The sequence below is a fragment of the Sinocyclocheilus grahami genome, unplaced genomic scaffold (assembly GCF_001515645.1).
Source record: "Sinocyclocheilus grahami isolate Dianchi unplaced genomic scaffold, SAMN03320097.WGS_v1.1 scaffold453.1, whole genome shotgun sequence".
Taxonomy (NCBI): domain Eukaryota; kingdom Metazoa; phylum Chordata; class Actinopteri; order Cypriniformes; family Cyprinidae; genus Sinocyclocheilus; species Sinocyclocheilus grahami.
In genome coordinates, this window is record NW_015505632.1 from 1,269,900 (window position 1) to 1,290,929 (window position 21,030).

General features: G+C 37.2%; 1 protein-coding gene across 1 annotated transcript in view; it reads left to right on the forward strand.

Moving 5' to 3' along the window:
* The window catches only part of LOC107552549 (uncharacterized), a 79,637-nt gene that overhangs the window by 11,382 nt on the left and 47,225 nt on the right, over nt 1–21,030 (forward strand). The window contains 1 exon segment of the mRNA XM_016234448.1: nt 10,832–11,729. Within this exon segment, the coding sequence (XP_016089934.1) occupies nt 11,224–11,729 (506 nt within the window). The 5' untranslated portion in view covers nt 10,832–11,223.

Sequence of the window (21,030 nt, forward strand, 5' to 3'; positions counted from 1 at the left end):
GTCTACTTTTAAGGTTTCAAATAAGTTTTTGGAGGATAAAATGTTAAAATTTGGTTGAAATAATTCAGTGTAACACAATATTTATGTAAAAATTCAAACAACGTTTATTCTGATGTGTACATATTAAAATATATAAAAGAATAAGGGAGCATATTACATTTGATTTGTGTTTTAAATTTGTAAAAAATTGTAACTGACAAATGGGCAAAACCTAGGATAGTGGCAAATTTAAAAAATGTAAAATTACAACTAATTAGTATTTGGGGTGAAAGTAATTAGTCTTTTAATATGTCAAATAGATTTTTGTTGTAAATATGCCTGACAAGATTGTTACACTGAATGACATTTTAGTGGGTCTCTTCTGTAAATCAGGGGAAAATGTATGATATTTATTTTTTGCTCAGAAAAACAAAAACAAAACTGCAATTAAATTAAACCGAAATGTTTTAAAAGTTTTGGGGGAAAACAACAACAATTTAAAGCAGTATTACACTTATTGTTTTTATGCTTAACCCCTTTTTTGTCTTTGACCCATGTACAGATATCAGGCAGAGTACTTGTGAGTAAAAGTCCACAATTTAGTTTTGTGTGTATTTGTGTTATACACGTCCATCTTAGTTCACTTCCTATGCACTAATAACCTTAGTCTCATTTGTTATTCAATGTTTATTGTCAAGTTTAAAATTATAATAACCAGGCAAAATCCCAGAACACATAAAATAGTTAGCCATTTTTGCCAGACCGTGTCAGATGGGTTAATGTAAACCTGGCCAGATCTGAAAGGTTTATCTTGACTTATTATGTCACATCTTGTGCACCCACTAATACCTTTGTCTTTTTTTTATGCGGCTTCCCTAACCCCTCTGAAAAGAATGGAGATGACTCCTACTTTGTCTGGTCTAGACTTCATTCAGCTCTTGACTTGTGAAAAGACCATTACAGAGTTTTTACAGACCTAACAGAGCTCGTTTGGTAGTATAAATGTATAGCATTCAAATGCTGTGATGTGTTGTGGTTATTTACACTGTAAATTCTTGGCATTTCAACAATCATGTTGTGTGCTTTCCATGAGTTTTTTTAGGATCTGATTCAGAACTTCAGCGATTCCAGATCACTACCGATCCAAACAAGTGTGCAGAAAGGTCTGAAAGTGATTGTGATTCAGTTTGATTCATTTGGACAGTTCACTACTGCACTGAATCATTTGTAGTGGTTTACCTACAACCCATTGTTAACAACTTAATTCACATCTACTTGTATCGTTTAGTATTACATTAGAGTTTCAAAATATGGGGACACATTGTTTAATTGGGCTGTTTGTACCCCAGTATGAAAGGCTAGAAACGCCCCTGGTTTCCAGTGTTACCTTATGGCAAGTAAGTAGGGCTGCACATTTAATCGAATTTCTAATCGCGATTACAATTATGGATGCCACAGTTACGTAATCGTTCAAAGCGGCAATTAATCGTTCAAAGTCCACTTATGTTATTCTGTGTGCTTAAGATGCGTTTTTTCTTTCTTTCTACATGTTATCTTAAGGGTTTTTCCCATTATTTGAATTTTAGTTTTAGTATAACTGACATTATAATACCATTCATATTTTAACTTTTTTTTATAATTTAAAGAAGAAACCATTCCGATGTTTAGTTGACATTTGAGGCTTAATACTATAGAAAAGCACAAAGTTTTTCAGTTAGAGTGTTTTCAGCTTGTTTATTTTCATATAAAAATACGGCATGCAGCATGCAATACGGCAACATTATTCAATGTAAATTGTAATAATCGTAATTAATAATCGCAATTACAATTTGAAGGGAATAATCGACAATTATGATTTTTGTCATAATCGTGGAGCCCTTACAAGTAAGTGAATTGCCTTTTCTTTTTTTGGGTGTTTGAATGTTTTATCCTAAGTGAAAAACATAAACCTAACTCTACCACTATCCAGTCATATATGTTTTTTGTTTGTTTTTTAGAACTGATCAAAGACTAAAAACAACATTAAAAAAAAAAACTCTTAAAACCAGATGTATTACCAATAAAGGGCCCAGAAATAATCAGATTTAGAGCTTCCATTGAAAATCCTTCCATTCATTACTGCCCTATTTCAGTTCGTATTGGCATCATTGTAAATCACATTGAAAACACCCATTCATTTGTGGATGGCCATCACTATATTGGTCTTTATGGCAAGTATGGGTACTTGATGAATTGTACCCTGTCTAGGGTTTCATTTACATATTAGAGCCCCCTGTAAGTGCATTTCATTGTCCTCAATGAGAACGGAGAGTGCATGAATGAATCTGAATGAGGGGGTCTCACTCCTACAGTGGCTCACCTCTGACATCTGTGCCCACCCCCCACGGCCTTCTCTCACATTCGGCTGGGAAGTGCCCCCTCCTGTTTTAGTTCTTTCACTTCTTTTGCACCGTAAGTGTTTCACAACATTTGAATACTTTAAGTGGCAAGTTTGTTTGTATTAATGCTTAAAGTCAAGCCTTTAAATGCCAAAATCTGTTTAACTTTGTTGGGTGTTTGTTTGGAGAATCCTTCCCTAGAGGTGACCTCACTAAAAACTGACAACCATATGCTCAGCTAGACTACAAATATGGCTCTGTTATGCAGTTTTGGCTTTTTTTTAAGCAACTAAAAATAGTATGTTGGCAAGCAGATAAATATTTCTGTATGTTTAGGTAAAAAAGCAGTTATCCAAGCATTTCAGTAGGATATTATGATTTTGAAGTCAAACTCTTTCCTTGAACGGCTCAGATTTTCTGTAGGTTACTGTAAGCGTACCCTTCTGAATGACTTGACAAGTTTTGAAAACACCCGTCAAGTCTTTCTGGAAAAATCCAAAGATGTTTGTGTTAGTGAGACTGAATTGCTGTTTTGGGCTGTAAACCACAAAGTGCTTGTTGACTCGTGAGATGTGAAGAACATTTCTTACACTGTTTTGTAGCTGAGAGTTAGACAGGCGTTCTCCATGTGTTCGCTGACAGGACTGAATGAGCTGGCAGGTGTGTGGAAGGTTCCAGACTGGATGACTCCAGATACTGCTACTTTATGTTAAAATATGAGTAAAACCAATGAACACAGACAGTAGCACATCACATGGTGCCTGATGCATAACATTATTCTGATGCAGCTGTATTCTATTAGTGTTTTATTAGTCATTACAAAGGCAAATAGTGGGCTACCAGTTAGAGTGGGTTAGTGTTTATTCTTATAACCCCTTACTTGTTTTAATTGATAGTCCTGTTTAGTTTGATTATGAAAGAGGACTTTAATCCAAAAACAATTCAAAGTCATTCTTGATATTTAAAGCAATCATTACCATACTTAACAGAGAATGAATAGGTCTTTTACTGAATTTTTATCTAAATGTTAGTTTTTTTGTTGTTGTTAAATACTGTAAAATATTTTTAAAAATCTGTTTTCTATTTTAATATATTTTAAAATGTAATTTATTCCTGTGTTGGCAAAGCTGAATTTTCAGCAGCCTTTACTTCAGTGTCACATGATCCTTGCTTGATCCAGTGTCACAAACCATTCTAATATGCTGATTTGGTGCTGTAATAAGAAATATTATTATTATTATTATTATTATTATCAATGTTGAAATCAGTTGTGTAGCTGAATATTTGAATGGAAACCATAATACTTATGTTAAAAATCATATTATTATTATTTTTTTAATGTTAGTATGTGAAATTAAATGTGACCCTGGACCACAAAAAGTTGCACGGGTATATTTGTAGCAATAGCCAGCAATACATAGTATGGGTCAAAATTATCGATTTTTTTTTATGCCAAAAATCATTATGACATTAAGTAAAGATCATGTTCCATGAAGATATTTTGTAAATTTCCTACCGTAAATATATCAAAACTTAATTTTTGATTAGTAATATGCATTGCTAAGGACTTAATTTGGACAACTTTAAAGACTATATTCTCATTTTTAATATGCATTGCTAAGGACTTAATTTGGACAACTTTAAAGACTATTTTCTCATTTTTGTTTTATTTTTTTTTTGCACCCTCAGATTCCAGATTTTCAAATAGTTGTATCTCAGCCAAATATTGTCCTATCCTAACAAACCATACATCAATGGAAAGCTTATTTATTCAGGTTTTGTGGTCCAGGGTCACAAATAGCATCTAGAGGTCGACTGATACCGATAGCTAGGTTGGACCACACTGGCCAATACTGATTAATCAACCGATAGTTTTTAAAATGGATATTAGCATCCATTTATTTTCTCAGTCAAACAGTATACAAACAGTATGATTGTAGCCACAAGGCTTTAGGATGAGTTAAAATGGGGGTTCAGTAATCTGTGGCCATATGGCCTGGAGGAAGGAGGGAGGTGTTGGATAGGAAAGGGAAATAAAGATTGGTAAACAAATACTTCCAACACTCATCAGACAGTGACATTAGCCCTGTTCAAACATTCTGTTTGCCCTGCTGTTGTTGTTTTTTTCTTTTTTCTGCTAAACATAAATCAAATGTACTTTTAAGTTTACTGAATTCCAGGCTGACTTTACTAAAGACCTTAGAGAAAGGTCACACAAATGTGGCGAGTTTACTGAAGTGTTTACGGTGTGACAAACCCAAGTACATAATTGTAATGGTACCTAATTGAGTCAAATGAGACTGATAAAACACATGTTGTGTCTGTAAACAGGGATGGGCTTTAATGTCATTCTCTCATCCGTTGTTGCTGAGGAGTGTCATACTCTTGTCAGCTGACAGCTGTCTGTTGGTTAAATCATCCTCATCTGAACTCCTGGAGTGTGTTTTGTGCCGATTTTTACTATTTTGGGGCCCTGTGGCTACTATTTTGGGCCATGGTGTTTATTAAATGGCTTAATCAGTTGTGTTTGGTTTTCTGGTCTAATTTGATAGGCAATAATCTGTCTGGAGTACCACAAATGCTTTCTATTACCGATTTAATGAGAATAAATAAATCCGATGATATTTGCAGCAGCTGTCACATTTAATTTGAAAATGCAATGGAATAGACTGAAAGCCTAGCCATTTAGTAATAATGATTACAATATTCTCTTTAGTTCTGATGTTTTTCTTTGTCTGTCACTCGCTGTACGTTGTAGACCTCTATTTAGACCATGTCTTTTAATAATCAGATGCCTGGAGGAATTAGAAAACTGCATTAAAATTTGTTCTGAAGCAGTTGACTGCTGAAGAAAACAAATAATGAAATGTTTGTAATTGTGATTGAGTAGCATGAAGCCATTAAAGCCACATTCAGCTTTTGTATAAAGATGCATTCTCTCAGCTATGGCCTAAAGTGTCAGTAAGATCATGGAAAAGTAATATGCAAGACTTAATCAATAATGCCATTATATGAAAATATTTTAATATTATGTATAACATTTTTATATAAATAAATATTCTAATTCTATTTCTATTTAATATATTTAATAAAAAATATTTTTCGAAGTCGTAAATAAAACAAAAATTATTGGATATGTTTTAGAAGAAACAACAAAATTATATGCTTAAAGGGGTCATATGATGCAATTACATTTTTTCCTTTTTCTTTGAAGTGTTACAAGCTCTTCATGCATAAAGAAGATCTGTAAAGTTGCAAAGACTAAAGTCTCAAATCCAAAGAGATATTCTTTATAAAAGTTAAGAGTCAACCACGCCTACCTAAAACGGCTCGTTCTAACACGCCCCCACATGTCTACGTCACGATGTGGGAAGATTTGCATAACGCCGCCCAAATGTTCACGCAAAGAAACAAGGCGTAACTTTTATTCTCACTGTAGTATTGTTGTTGCCACCGCCGCCATGTCGTGAAGGCGCTGTGTGTTTCGTTGTGAAAGCGAAACTACTTTGTTTGGCCTTCCAAAAGAGGACGATATCCGCTTCAGCATGCCTGGAGCTGATCCATGCTGGTCGCTGAGGAAATACATCAACTTCAACGTCACACCACATGCGGTTGCCGCAAGCCCGCCCGCCACCACTCACTCAAGTCGGCCTCCGCTCACTCTAGGTCGCTGGCCGCCGCTCACTCTAGGTCGCTGGCCGGCATCGTTTATAATAGGGCTGTCAAAATGGCTGAAAAACTAAATTCGCATTTTGTACTTAAATATGATCAAAATTCGAATTATATTCTAATTTAAAATGCATAATTTCAGTTAGGGTGAAGAAAAGCTTTTGGCTTCTCTCCTGAGGCCACAAGAGGACGCATCGACCAATGCACGTTTATTCAAAGCATATAAGATAACATGACTACCTGTGAAAAAAGTGCATAATGTTTAAAATGTTTATCAACCAATTATAATTAAGTTGCTTTTTAAACAACTATAAACAAAACAGCATCATGTATAATGTATTCATAGTTTAATACAAAGGGCCGAAAGCCAATCGCACAGATTACATTTTTCATTTGAAAACATGAGATGCAGTGGGATGGGGGGAAAAACCCCGCCATAAAGTCTCGAGATATGTTTTTTCAAAGTTAAACTTGCATTAATTGTACATGGCTTTCTAAACACTCTTTTGTGCGAGCCGCAAGTGCAACGCTGCTAGATGTCTGTGACGAGAGGGGCGGGGCAGAGAGCCATGGGAACGGAGCGAGGCCGGTGGAGTAAATGCTAATGAGCGACACCTGTGCCCCTCACCGGGCTCGAGTCCCACGGAGGAGCTCCGGAAGGATAAAAGGAGGAGTGACGACAGTGTTGGACGAGAGAGGACCAGGCCTGGATTTTATTTTGTGTGCGGCAGTCATCCGCGAGGGGCTGCCGCTTTACTTTCATTTTGTGTGTTTATTTTATTAAAGTGTTTAAATGTTCGCCGGTTCCCGCCTCCTTCTTCCCGTAACTATGAATGTTGTTACAATGTCCTTCTAGAAAATGTGCGAAATATGTGTTCTGTGTGAACAGCTTGGTTTCAGTTTTGATGTAAACATGATCTTCTCCGCATTGATGTTCTCTTTTTCCGCTATATTTTAAATTAACAAAGCAGCAGCACCGCATCTAGTGGCTTCAACTGGATAGGCTAACAAAAACATTATAATGCAATGACACTTACATCGTCATCGCATCTCATGTGCCACTGATAAGGCTGCCTCCTTAACGCACACCTAAAAACGTTGCATTCGAATGTGGATTTCGAAATTCAAATTATTTTTTGACAGCCCTAGTTTATAATGGCTTTTAATGTTTTTGTCTCATCGCTCCGGCTGTGACACGGCATCATAGTATGGTAAGGGGCGGAACATTTCCGTCACACGCTTGAGGTATTCGGCCAATCACAACGCACTGGATAGCTGGCCAATCAGAGCACACCTCGCTTTTCAGACCGATGAGCTTTGTAAAAATCGATGCGTTTCAGAAAGTCAGGGCATAGAGGAGAAACAATAATGTATGGTATGTGGAAAATAATGTTTTTTTTTTACCTTAAACTGTATAAACACGTTTCATTACACCAAATACACAACATAATGTTCTTTTTAGCAACGTCATATGACCCCTTTAATTTAGTGTGTTGCTTGCCATTTCTTTGTAATCATTTATGTAATTTACCAGCAATTTCTGAGTGACAATTGTAAAAGTAAATCCTACACCATTTTTTTTTTACCACTGGATACTCCTGCAGCCCTCCCCCTACATTTTGGTCAGTTGTGGGTAACCCCTCCACCCACTGTCCAGGATTAGAGCTCCATAACCTGAGTAGATTAGATTGACCTTAATGTTGACCATCTGCATTCGCATTATTAACAAACAGCACTGAGCAGATTTCTTCTAGACTCAACCTGCTTCCCTTTCAATGTGCTACGTCTTCTCATATAAGGATTTATCTATTTATCGGTCACTAGTTACTGACCCAGTTTCTTGTAGACACTTTAAAGCTACAATTTGTTGCTCTATTAGCCAGTCTTTGTTGGCGGTCTGACAGTAGCGTGTGTGAACTAGGGTACGATCACACAACCACACTGTATCCTGTACTTCTAGTGCCTCATTAACTAACAAAACATACTGTTTAGCATTACAAATAGCTCAGTCCCATGCATGAATAGATTTATGTTGTTGAGAAAGATCTATTTATTTTGGGAACTCAAATATATTTGAGTTACCCATTACTTTAGTCGTAAAGAATCACATTTGTCAGATCAAAGAAGAGTTGCAGTCCACCCCATAATCGATGGCTGTAGATTATAAAGCACTGACGTGGGCCTGAGGGCAGAACCTCATGCTGGAGTGAGTCCGTTTACGGCTGCTCTCAGCAAGACCTCTGTGATTAGTGGCAGTACGGCGCTTCTTTAGAAAACTCAAGTTAATTCATGTTTCCACAATTGGCATCCAACTTTATTATTTGTCAGTCAGTGTTCTCTGACCGCAGCGTTCATTTCTTGAGATATTCCTCTATTTTTCAGGAATCACTTCATGGCGTGAGCTTGTTTGATTTGTATGTCTAGTGTGCGTATGCGAATTAAGTAAAGGAAAGTTTCAGGATGAACACATCCACGTCCATGATAAACACTTCTATTAAATGACGAGAGAGCTCAGTAATGTGATCCTAATGGATAAAACAAAGAGGAGTTGAAAGACCACCCTCACAGAGTGACAAATTCTGTTGGACTCTGGAGTTGGAATGTTTCTCTTTGAAATATTCTCTCATTTCTTTCTTTTTATTATGAATGTATTTACAGAGCTCTGAACTCGGGCAGTTTAGCTTCCATTATGTCATTGTTTGGCTAAGCTGGAGAAGTGTTTTGTTCTAGTATAATCGAAACAAAATTACTGTTTTAATTCATCTAAGAGACCCAAGCACACACTTTAATGGTCATTATTAGCCATATAAGACACCTTTTAATCTTTTTTATTGTTATTTTTAAAACCTATGCCTGACAGGCCTGATTTTGATGATGATTTATTCTAACCATGTGGAAATTATGGTTTTACAGCGATAATAATCCAGTATTGATCGCATTTTTCATTATTACTAGTGACCCATGGTTTCCTTGTCACACTATCAAATGCAGTGCTTTTATTACTGTGTCTCTGCAGTGGATAAAGCCAAGTACATAATGCCTATGTAATGAATATCAAAGAAAACTGGTCCTCTTTAGCTTTAATCCCTCTTTATGGGTCTTTAATATGAGTCAGTTCAGTGGAGAACACAACAGCTTTCTTTCTTTATCATGAGGCTGTTCATGGGGATGTTGTCGTTGGCAGAAGCTCTTCTCAGTGTAAGTGGCTTAAGAATGTTTGCAGACAATTTTCTGTCACTGGACTGGGGGAAGTAGTTCCTGATGATTAACATTAATTTTAAAGAAACATCCCCCCCCCCCCTAATTTTTTTTTAATTTCATCAAGGATGCAAATTAGCACCAAAATCGGCATATTAGAATGATTTCTGATGAATAATGTGACACTGAAGACTGGAGCAAACATCTTATTTAATGTGTGCCAGTGTTTTATATATCTGCATTTGCTTTGTTAAAGAAGTTGTTCTTATGTGAGGAACAAAAACATCAATAATCATGAATGACATGATGACAGAAATATAAACACTTGAACTGGCCATTCATCGACTCAACCAAAGAGAAAATGGGAGGTCATTGTGTTTGTAAGTGGCACAAGGGAGGGGTGAGACTAATCCTATTACATGTGGGTCTTTTCAGAGGGTAAGTCTGGAGTCTGCAGACCCTCTGTGTCACTGTGACAGCACACCACGGCGAGGGGCATAGCCTCTGTGCTTAAATAGAGTAAGGAATAAATCTCATAAAATGTGAAAAGGTAGGAGGAAGATGTTGATGATATGCGTGATATTTTTTCATTTGAATGTAATCTAGTAAATTGTAGGAAACCGTTGTAGTGTAAGGACATCTCTTAACAGACAAATAAGTGTGTCACGTGACAAAGCTTCACTGTAAGCATGTTTTCATATGCTTTCGTTACTCACATTTTCACTGACATTATTGCATGTCTGGTTGATGATAGAAATGTTTTAGAATTGCCATTTATAAATTACATGTGACTTATTGAGGTTAAACTCTTGAAAGGGGAGGGTGGCTTCTGTCTTCTGGTATTGGCTGTCATTTTACTCTTCTAGTCTGATCCATATGACTTCAGCTGACAGTTGGTTATATTGTTTATATAGCTGCGCTAAGAGATCTTCTCACAGATTTTTTCCCTCATAATGGACATTAATGTAAAGTTGATATATTGTTACACATAAATGCTCCATTATCTCGCTGAAAGATTTTGATCACATATGGGAGCCCTAGTAGATTGTGTGATGCTCACAGAAGCCAAAATCGTGTTATTTTGAGCAAAACCTCAGAGTAGCTATTTGCTTGTGGTCTTTGTCTACAGCATGTACTTAAATATGCCAGAAATATGGTCTGCAAGTCCAAGAGTTCGAGCTACACCATCACAACATCTGGCTGGCAGCTTCAACGTTTATTGTCAGGTTACATTCCACGAGGTTAAGGTGAATAAGAACTGAAAGGAAGTTTGCTTTTCCTTTCTATCTGCTCACCGTGCATTGAATAATCTCAACCGCATTGATTCTGCCCCAACTGAATGTCTGTATAAACAGCCAAATGACACATCTGTAAAAGGCCCATAAGACTATTATTGGCACCTTTTCCAGTTCATGAATTCTGTCAGTCAAATAAAACGGCTGGTATATATAGGAAGATTTCTTTGTTGTCATACTTAACGCCAATTTCTGTTCCTGTCCATACTGTGGTTGAATAGCAAATGCGCCATGACTGCAGTGTTTTAACATGAGTTCATGCCTGCTGACTTGCTTTGTAATGTCATTTCTATTTATTTTCTTTCTGATTAGGTGGACGTCTGTGGCGCCTGTGAGTCAGGATAGATCTCGACTCCCAGCGATCCACTATTTTCCACTTTAATGGTGTTGGAAATCAGATTTGGCACACACCAAGACGACCCGCTAATGGCACACGTTCTCTTGTTACCCCTCAAAGCATAAACGTGCCCTACTTCCTCAATCTCTGCGCTTTCCTTTTGTTTCTGCGGATGACATCATGGAGCTCTGTGGTCTAAGTGTATTATCGATGGACGGCAGCGCTCTGGATCTGAAGTCTGTGAGGTCACTGTATCATTTCAAGAGGAATGTGAAGCCATTCTAATGCGTCTGATTACAGCCACCACTGGAGAGCCTTGACTCAACATGCAGGGGCAGCCCAGGCAGGCCCAGCAGCAACAGCTAGGATGCCTATCACCCAAGAAAATGCCCTGAGCCATCTACCTCTGCTGGAGAACTGGCTCTGGGCACGAGAAAAGGACAGAGATGAGGGCAATGAGCCTCAGATAAGCACAGGCAGTGTTTGCAAGGCTGCCATCCGCAAGCTTGTGGAATACATCCAGCTAAACTTTGCTGAAGTTGAGAGTCCTCTGTACAGTAGCAGCCAATTCAGAGAGGAAATCGATGCTGAGGTGAGGGCGGTCTACCTGAACAAGTCTGAGGAAGATGGACCGGAGTTTGGGCTCAGCTTTGGAAATATTCCCATTTTTGGAGACCCCGAGGGGAAGAAGAAAGGGGTCAGGAGGAGGCGCAGGAAGGGCGATAAAGGCCCTGTCTTGGATGTCGGGTGCATTTGGGTGACTGAAGTGAAAAAGAACAGCCCAGCGGCCTGTTGTGGAGATATCAAACTGCGGGATGAGCTTCTGTCACTGAACGGACAGTTGATGGTTGGGGTCGATGTCACCGGAGCCAGGTAAGATGTCTGGATTTGTTTACAGTCACCATATAATGATGTGAGCTATATGTCATATTCTGGCTTTTAAAGGGATAATTCACCCAAAAATGAAAATTCTGTCATTAGTTACTAATGCTCATGTTGTTCCAAACCCGTAAGACCTTTGTTCATCTTCAGAACTCAAATTAAGATATTTTTTGATGAAATCTGAGAACCTTCTGACCCTCCACAGACAGCAACGCAACTGACATATTCAAGGCCCAGAAAGGTAGTAGGGACATTGTTAAAATATTCCATGTGACAGCATTGGATCAACAGTAATTTTATGAAGCTACAAGAATACTTTTTGTGTGCAAAGAAAACAAAAATAATAACTTTATTCAACAATTCTTCTCTTCCATGTCAGAAAGTTTTCTTTGTGCACAAAAAGTTTTCTCGTAGCTTCATAACATTAAGTTTGAACCACATGGACTATTTTAACAATGTCTTTACTACCTTTCTGGGTCTTGAACGTTGTAGTTGAATGAAGGTCTGACTTGTTTGGAACGACATGAGGGTGAGTGATTTTTCCTGTCATTAAATCTCTGTTTTATATGTGAAAAAGTGTGCAGTCACTGTGCACTGAAAACATCCCTTATTCATCATGTGATGTGAGTGTGCTTGGACATTATTAAATGAGAACTCCAGGTTATTTACAACTTAACATCTATTGACATTATATGTGGCATATCTACAGTTCTGTATATGTAGATTTTCTCTCAATTTGTAAACACTGATAGGAAATGAGTCTGCTAAGCTTCCATTGTAAAAATATTACTGAAAATGTTTCTACAAAGTGCATAAATGTTGGTGGTAACCGAAATTAACCACAGATGAGATAGCCTGTTTGTGACTGAACTTGTGTGAAAGATATGGTGATGGTGACAGCATTGCACATTGCCATATCGAGATCACATCTGTCGAGGATGTCAAGGTTTTAGTTTTTTAAAAAATTACATCAAGTTTCAGAAAATCTGACTTCAGGTCATACTTCAAGAAAATGTTGTGGGTCAAAGGGGTTCAGCTGACAAAAAAATAAAAAGTTTGGGAATCTAGTTTTAGCCATCAAAATTTTCCAAATTATTAGGCACACTTAGTAATGATGTCACTGTTCTGCAAACAGAGGAAGTAACGTCAGACATTTTTTTTTATTCTAGGAAGTTTAGAAAAGTGAGTGAAATGAGTAAACATCTACATTGTACAAAATGATAGGAAGTTTTGCAGTGTTCACACAGAATCTGCTTTGGGACAACTGATTCCCGTACGAATGGACGGAAGGATACAGACAGGGACGTGGCACGTTGTTTTGACCAAGAACTGAAGTTGTCTTCACAGACACAGACATATCATTTTCTCAAGCTAAAGAAAAGCTGTTGATGTCAAGACGTCTCCGGAAACAACGGCTATATTTCTTCTTGTTATTCTGATATGGGAGCTCAGTCTGTTTCCTGTTAGTATAAGCTGCTTACCCTGTGTAAGACCTGCAAAACAAATGAATGCTTGTGGTTCTTTATTTGTAGTTTTTTGTTATGCTAATATATCTGTCTGGGATGATTTGAGATTAGGATAACTTTACTGCTAAGTACTGAGGAAAAACTGGCAGGAAAGAATAATGTAAGCTGGTCTGCCTGTATGTGGACAGAATAGCCTACGTTTGGGCTAATAATTTCAAGTCATGTTTTTAAAAAACTGAACTCTATCCTTGCAGACACAGGCTTTTAAAACTTAGTGTCAGAGAGCAAATCTCTGAGATACGTGTGTCTTTGTAAGATTTGTGACAATACTGGCTGGTGAGGCAAGATCTTCAATTCAAGTAATATTCCAGAAGAATTCATTTTTAGACATTAAGGGATAGTTTGCCCAAAAAATAAAATTCTGTCATCATTTACTTATTCATGTTGTTCCAAACCCATAAGCCTTTCCTTCTTCAGGGAAATGTAAAAGAACATATTTTTGTCCAGTGGAAGTCAGTGGACACTAAATCTGTTGGTTGCCAACACTCTTCAAAATATCTTCTTTTATGTTCCACAAAAGAAGGAAATTCATACAGGTTTGGAACGACATGAGGGTGAATAAATGATGACAACATTTTTGGGTGAACTGTAGATTTTGTCAGTTAAAATAGACTAAATGTCTTTATTGAGAGAGTACATAAGAAATTATTATTGTAACCCCAACCTCAGTAAAGCTACAGTGATTCATGATTGATATTTTTAACATTCGGGTTGAATTTAGCAGGAAATTTCAGATTTGTTTTTTTGTCATTGTGTGTTTATTCAAGTTTTCAATTCAAGTTTATTTGTATAGCGCTTTTCACGATACAAATCGTTGCAAAGCAACTTTACAGCAAATTCAGTTTCTACAATATTTAGTTTATGTTTATGTCCTGTATGGTGAGAGAAATGCTACTAACTTGCTCAGACAACATAATTATTAAATATATGCTGTAGGAAGGACAACTGATGTAAAGACAACTACCCTGCACATAATTTGCACAAGCAATTATTTTAGAATATATCTAATATGGGAATATATTCCCTGCTAGAACACCAGCATGGCTAGTGCCTGACGTGTACAAGCATTCAAAAGTTTGGGGTTGGTACAATTTATTTAATGTTTTTTATTTCTTTAATGCTCACCAGGGCCACATTTATTTGATTAAACATACAATAAAACAGTTATATAACAGTAAAACAGAAATATTATTACAATTTAAAATAAGTTTTCTATTTTTTCCTGAGATGACAAAGCTGAATTTACAAGCTTCAGTTTGAAATGCTGATTTACTTCTCAAGAAACATTTCTTATTATTATCAATGTTAAAAACAGGTTTACGGCTTAATATTTTTGTGGAAACTGTGATGCATTTTTTTCAGGAACGTTCAAAGGAACACCATTTATTAGAAATCTTTTGTCACACTATAAATGTTGTTAATGTTTTTCTGATCAATTTAATGCATCCTTGTCGAAAAAAGTATTCACTTCTTTCAACAACAGCAACAACAACAAACCTTACGGAATGAAAACCTTATTGAATGATGATGTTGAATGATTCTGATTTGTACCCAGGCCACTAGGCTTCAGCATCAAACATCAGCCAGCCTAGAAATTCATGCTAGTCAAATCTGCTTCAGAGTGCTATCAGATCTTTACTGAAGACACCACAGACAATTTTTCTTGAGGTCTAGCCTGGCATTAGTTGTTTCCTTCCTCTCCTCACACAAACATTTGGTTAAAGATCAGTTTAAGGGAGTTTTATGAGTGTACCTCAGGGTTATGTTTGCTCATTACTGCATTACTCTTGTTTCCTGAATCTGTAAGAGTGAAAAAACTGAGAACGGTTTCAGTGGAAGGTCTGGTGTGGAGTGGAGTGGAGAGAAAAGGGTTGGACACCGTTCAAAAAGCAATGGACCGAAGCATTCAAACACCAAAAAGAGACACGTGATGGAAACTTTATTTTTAATCAAGTGCTTTTCATGTTAATGATTTCAGTGCAAAATTTCTGAGCCCGAATGCAGCTCACCACAAAAAGCCTTGTCGGTTGAATGTGTCTTCTTGTAATTTTGGTCCCGCTCTATTTTTTTTTTTCCTTTAACAGCCTGGCCTAGCATCTGTCTGTGGGGAGCATGGAAAATAGCTCAGTGGCACTGCTCCAGCCGGCCCATGCAAAGTGTTCTCCACGTGGTCAATGAGTGTATGGGAGAAAACAAGGTTAAGAATGATACACTTCCCTTGGATTCAGTGCAACAGAGATAGCTGTTCATCTTGAAAGCTAAAATCAGCTGATCTGTTTTAACATTAGCTGTATAAATTCATTTAATGGATTTTTTCCAGAGATTTAGCGATCCAGAAGCCACAAGAATCTGGGAGTCTATAGAACTGGGGTGTGAAAAAATAAAGGATTGCACAGAATGAACATTTTCCCTCCACAACTGGTTTTACAGACATATACTGTGTCAAAGTGATTAACTGTATTAGACTCTCCATCTGTCCTATCAAAACCACAACGAAACATTACACATTTGAGTTTATAAGTCTGCCTAGTTGCTGTCAGTATAAAGATCAAAGCTTTTTAGGCTGTGTTTGCTTTGAATTGATTCTCAGAGTCCTGAATTGGCAGGCCAGCTCTTTGTGGTTGGTTAAGTTGCTGCTTGGATGAATGAGAAAAAAGACTGCCATCTTTTCCCTGGCATTAACTATATCTGAGTTTGCACTTTTCTCATAGGCAAAAGAAAGCTTCGGCGCTTTCGTTTTTAGCGAAGAGATTGGTGCCATGTTCCCACATATGGATATGAGCCTCTCAAATCAGGCACTGTGGTCTAGTTAAAACACACAGTAGAAGAATGTTCCTTGATTGAAAATGGCTTGTAATCATCAGATCAAATGTTTTGTTCTCAGTTGTTTCTTAATTATGACCGGAGGACTTCCAAGATTGTGAGCGTGTGAATAAAATATGCGTTAGAACTGTTTAAAATGCCAAGGACAAGAATTTAGTCAGACAGTTGGATGAGTCAAATAGCATAAAAACTGACAGCTGTGGTTGCCGTATAAATCTATATTTATATAGTTTGGGATCAGTAAGATTTTTAGTGTTTTATAAAGAAGTTTCGTGTGCTCATCATGCTTCTTATGCTCATATTTTGAAAAAAAATGCTGTACTTTTTATTCATCAAAGAATCAAAGAAAAAAGTATTACAGGTTCCAAAAAATATTGAGCAGCACAACAGTTTCAACACTGATAATAAATCAGCATATTAGAATGATTTCTGAAGGATCATGTGGCACTGGAGTAATGGCTGATGAAAATTATATATATATATATAGGCTATTTGCTGCATAACACACCTTCGTTTACCACGATTGGCTTTTTATCGCTTTTTATATACTGATAGCCACCATCATAACATTGGTGGCATGATAGAAAGCCACATGATGAATCAGAGTTCATCAAAATTGTCTGTTCACAAAACTTGACCAATACTTGTATATAGTGCACAGGATCCCACAAAGACAAAACACCATCAGGGTAACACACATTACACTAAAATAATGCAATACACATTAACTAACCAACATGAATTTCAACACAAAAACATTACTGATAAAAATAAGAAGAAACAAAACAGTTTAAATAAGATAAAATCATATGTGTTATTATGCAGGGACTTACTGTTTTTCACCATGATTATTTGGTAATTCATCGTTTTTACTTCCAAAAAACATAAACTTGACAGTATTTTGGAGTAAAATTACATATAATGTGATGTTATAACTTTAGTTTCAACTGTAGCATTTTCATATTTTTCTGTTAAAAAAGTACAGTGAACAATTGTTAAACAGATCTTGAGATGAAAGATGATATTACTCGGATATCATGTTTATCTGTGTCAAATTCCTAAGTGCACTTGCCTCACTGGAAAAATTAATGTCCAAATCATTCATCTGCCATGCATAAACCCTGTGCCATGAGAATAACACTCATGGAACCCCCAGATTTCTGTGGTCACAGATGGGCCTGAGGATTAGCTCTGTGCAATCCGGATATTCAGGTAATACTGTCTGGTTTGTGGAACATACCAGTTTGAAGCCCCACAAATTACATTCCACCATGTCTGGCTCTGTGATTTTCAGTCATGCACATTGTGGCTTTTTTGTGGAAAGTGGTGGTTGATTTGTGAACACACAGGCCCATGCACATACACATGACAGTGCCTTTTTACGATTTTAATATCTTAGCTCAGTCTGTGGAATTACAAAATTGAATTGAAATTAAGTGAATATATAAGCGGGTCACGCATGTCCTATTTAAGATACTAACACACAAGGTTTCAGTTTTTCAAATACATTCATGCTTTGATTTTATTTAAAACCCTTTTTGATTTCAAGTTTAACAAGTAGTGTTCCTGAGGTGTGATTTCTCCGGACACACAAAGCAGTGATTTTATGTGTGGTGAAAAAAAAAGGCTGTGCATTTGTTTTTGTCCACTAGAGGGCAGTAGACCAAAACTTTCTAGTTATTCCAGATACGAATCTTTTTCCTGGCACTAAACTAATCTGTGCTTAAGGTCTGCTGTTATTTATATAAGCATGTAGCTGTACTGTCCTTTAATGCAGGTCTCTGTAGTGCAAAATTGTTTAGTAGGAAATCATCGATTCTAGCCATAGCTTTGTATTTTACTCTTACTTTTTCTCATCTCTTCGGAAATAAAAATCAGTTTTTAATGTGTAAAATAAATGTGAGCACTATGCAGGAGCTACGTTCTTGACATTTGTATGTGTATGACTGTTAGAGACAAAACTGGTCATATTTCTGCATTTTCTGCAAGATGCGATGGATTGAATTTTCAAGTCTCTGAATATTGTGGAAGGCTATAGAGTGCTGTGAATGATGCTACTGTCTTTGGGACGTTTCCCCACAAACCCCTCAGAGTTATGTAAAGAATGTGTGCCAGACTGCTGCCCGCGACCGGATGTCTTTCATAATGAAAACAGACTTCAGGAAGAAATGCCCAGCCAGTGCAGACTCAGGTGCAGTCCGTTACGATTTATGGTATTCATTTGTTTATTTGATTTATTCATAACCTGGTGGAGACACCTTTCCCCTCAGCAGTAAATGAAGTGATTTTTCCATCTGTTTTGTTGGAATATTATGATCCTGCCAGGAGGGAGGACAGTAAAATGAGGTTGCTTTTCCAAATCTGTCTGAATGGATGATCAAAACATTTAAAACTAGTGACTTAATCATGAAGTAGCTTCAGGCTCAAGGCAAACGCTCACCTCCTTCAGAATGACTGACACTGCTCAAGGTCAGTCAAATCTGTCACCAAACCAGAAAAAAGATGTTTACAGTAATTTCCTTCCACGTTTCAATGTGGATTATCATTTGACAACTACACAAAACCTAAATTCTTTGTTTAATAACTTTCCGTATTAGTAAACTATACACCATTGCACAGACCAGGTGAGACGAAGTGTCTGCTTCACTTGAACACTTGGGCCAAATACAGGAAATATGTCATGTAAGTAGACAAGTGGTCAAGTGCAAAGGTATTTTGGACAAGACCAAAGTTTCCTGCAGTAATCTACTGTTAGACGAGTCTTATTCTGTAATGAAAGACTTGTGAGCCGGTTCTCTTTGCGATTCACAAACATCAGTGAATCATTCAAAGGAGTGATGAACTTTTTCTGTGAAAACTAAAGGTTACTGAATTGAACGCTATTTTTGTCTCCAACATGATGATTAAGCGTGTTATGTTGAAGTTTATGCTCATGAGATCATTCATATTACTAGTTGTTTTGCAATCAGTGGTAATTTATAGAAATTAATGTATAAATCTCATTATTTGGCAAGTTGGCAACAGCTGATTGTGTGAATTGCACTTAAGATATCTCTACCTCAAATGTTTTCTACTAAAAAAGTATTTAATGGTACCCAAACCGAAATGGTTAACATGAATCGGAACCGTCCCTAATCATAGCCCTATCCTAATGCTTCCTAAGTACACTCTTAAAAATAAAGGTGCTTCACGATGCCATAGAAGAACCTTTTTGTCTAAATGGTTCCATGAAGAACCTTTAACATCTGAAGAACCGTTCTGTTTCACAAAAGGTTCTTTGTGGCGAAAGAAGGTTCTTCAGATTACAAAAAGGTAAGAAAGAGATGGTTCTTTAAAGAACCTTTGACTGAATGCTTCTTTGTGGAACCAAAAATGGTTCTTCTATGGCATCGCTTGAAGAACCTTTTGAAGCACCTTTATTTTTAAGAGTGTAGGCAGCTGACTAGAATTTGAAACACCGCCACTGTGGTATTCCTTCTTGTGTCAATGTATCCGAGATTTACTGTGAGCGTCTCTCTTCAGTTGGGAGTTTGAAGAAGGGGCGGGACGATCTGAATAATCTCACAACCGCTGAGGTACAAGGCGCTTGATGGTGTATAATGGATCCCAGACGCGCGTACAAATTTGCGAGCGCCGAACCGACGCGTATTTTCATTTGACAACCTCAGAGCCAAGAACACTGTCCGTATCTACGACAGGCAGTCCTGTGGAAAAGAGCAGCCATGGACTTTAATCAAGCGCTGAGTAGATCACATGAAAGGGGCGAGTCGCTGGAGCTGTTAGAAACATTTTCATGAACATACAGTGAAGTCGCTCAGGGACTTTATACGGATGATTGCAATGAATATTATTGAACTCACGGGAGCCCAAACAGCGCGTGCCAGCTGTCTGGAACTGACCTTACTGCAAGAATGATGATGATGATGAAGGGGTGCAAGTGAACGTTTCAGGTACAAACACGAATTTTCAAGTTAAAATGACTGTATTATGCCTGTATTAGTCTATGCCTGTTAAGCTACTTAAATGTTAGATGTATGTATATGTTTAAGTGAAGACTTGTAAACAAGTGTTTTTAAGAGCTTGACTTTGGAGGAGTAAGAAATAAAAACCTTACAGATTATATTCAGTTATACACTTTTTGTAGCATTGGCTAATAGGTATCAGATAATAATGGCTAATGATATCTAAGGGGTAAATGTCAGTTTCTACAAAATTCAACCGTTTTTCATGCTGCTTATTTTGACAAAAATCTGGGAATCCCTGTCTGACAGCATGTTTGTTGCAGAAATGCAGGTGTAGGTTAAAAATCAGTATGCTTACCTCTACCCTAACCCATTAAATCTGGTTTGATCTCTGCCAATAGCATTAATTCATGTACTAAATCATGTATTGTTCTTTATTGGCAAAAAGAATACAAAATAAATAAATAAACAGTTCTGTTTTGAATTTGGTTTGCTCCTAAAAAGGCCCTCTACCACAGTTATGCGTTTCATAATCTCATTTGTTATTTTTTCCAACATTCAAAGTGGCCGGTATTATCTTCATGTAGCCTTGTGGTCTTATCTGAGCTCATAGTGGATGAAATCAAAAGGAGACCATCAGCTACTGCAAATGCTGCTTTGTGAATGGAAGTGTTCTATTTCTGAGGAAGCACTGTGTAAATGGAGACTATAAATCTGCTTATCTCTGAGTCACATAAGCTCCCCAGCAGCACTACACAAAGAGGGATACTCTATGTCCTCGCATGTCTTAAATTGCTCTCTGAAACTCATTTGACAGGCTCAAATTTATGAATGAACAAAAAGTGCTTTGGTCAACTTATTGCACTGAATATTCCTTCCACAAAATGTGCTGCTGCAGTTCTGCATCTTAAGACTTGAGTAATGTTTACAGTAGGGAATGGGGTTGTGCATGCCATATTCTGTGGAATAATCCAACACTTC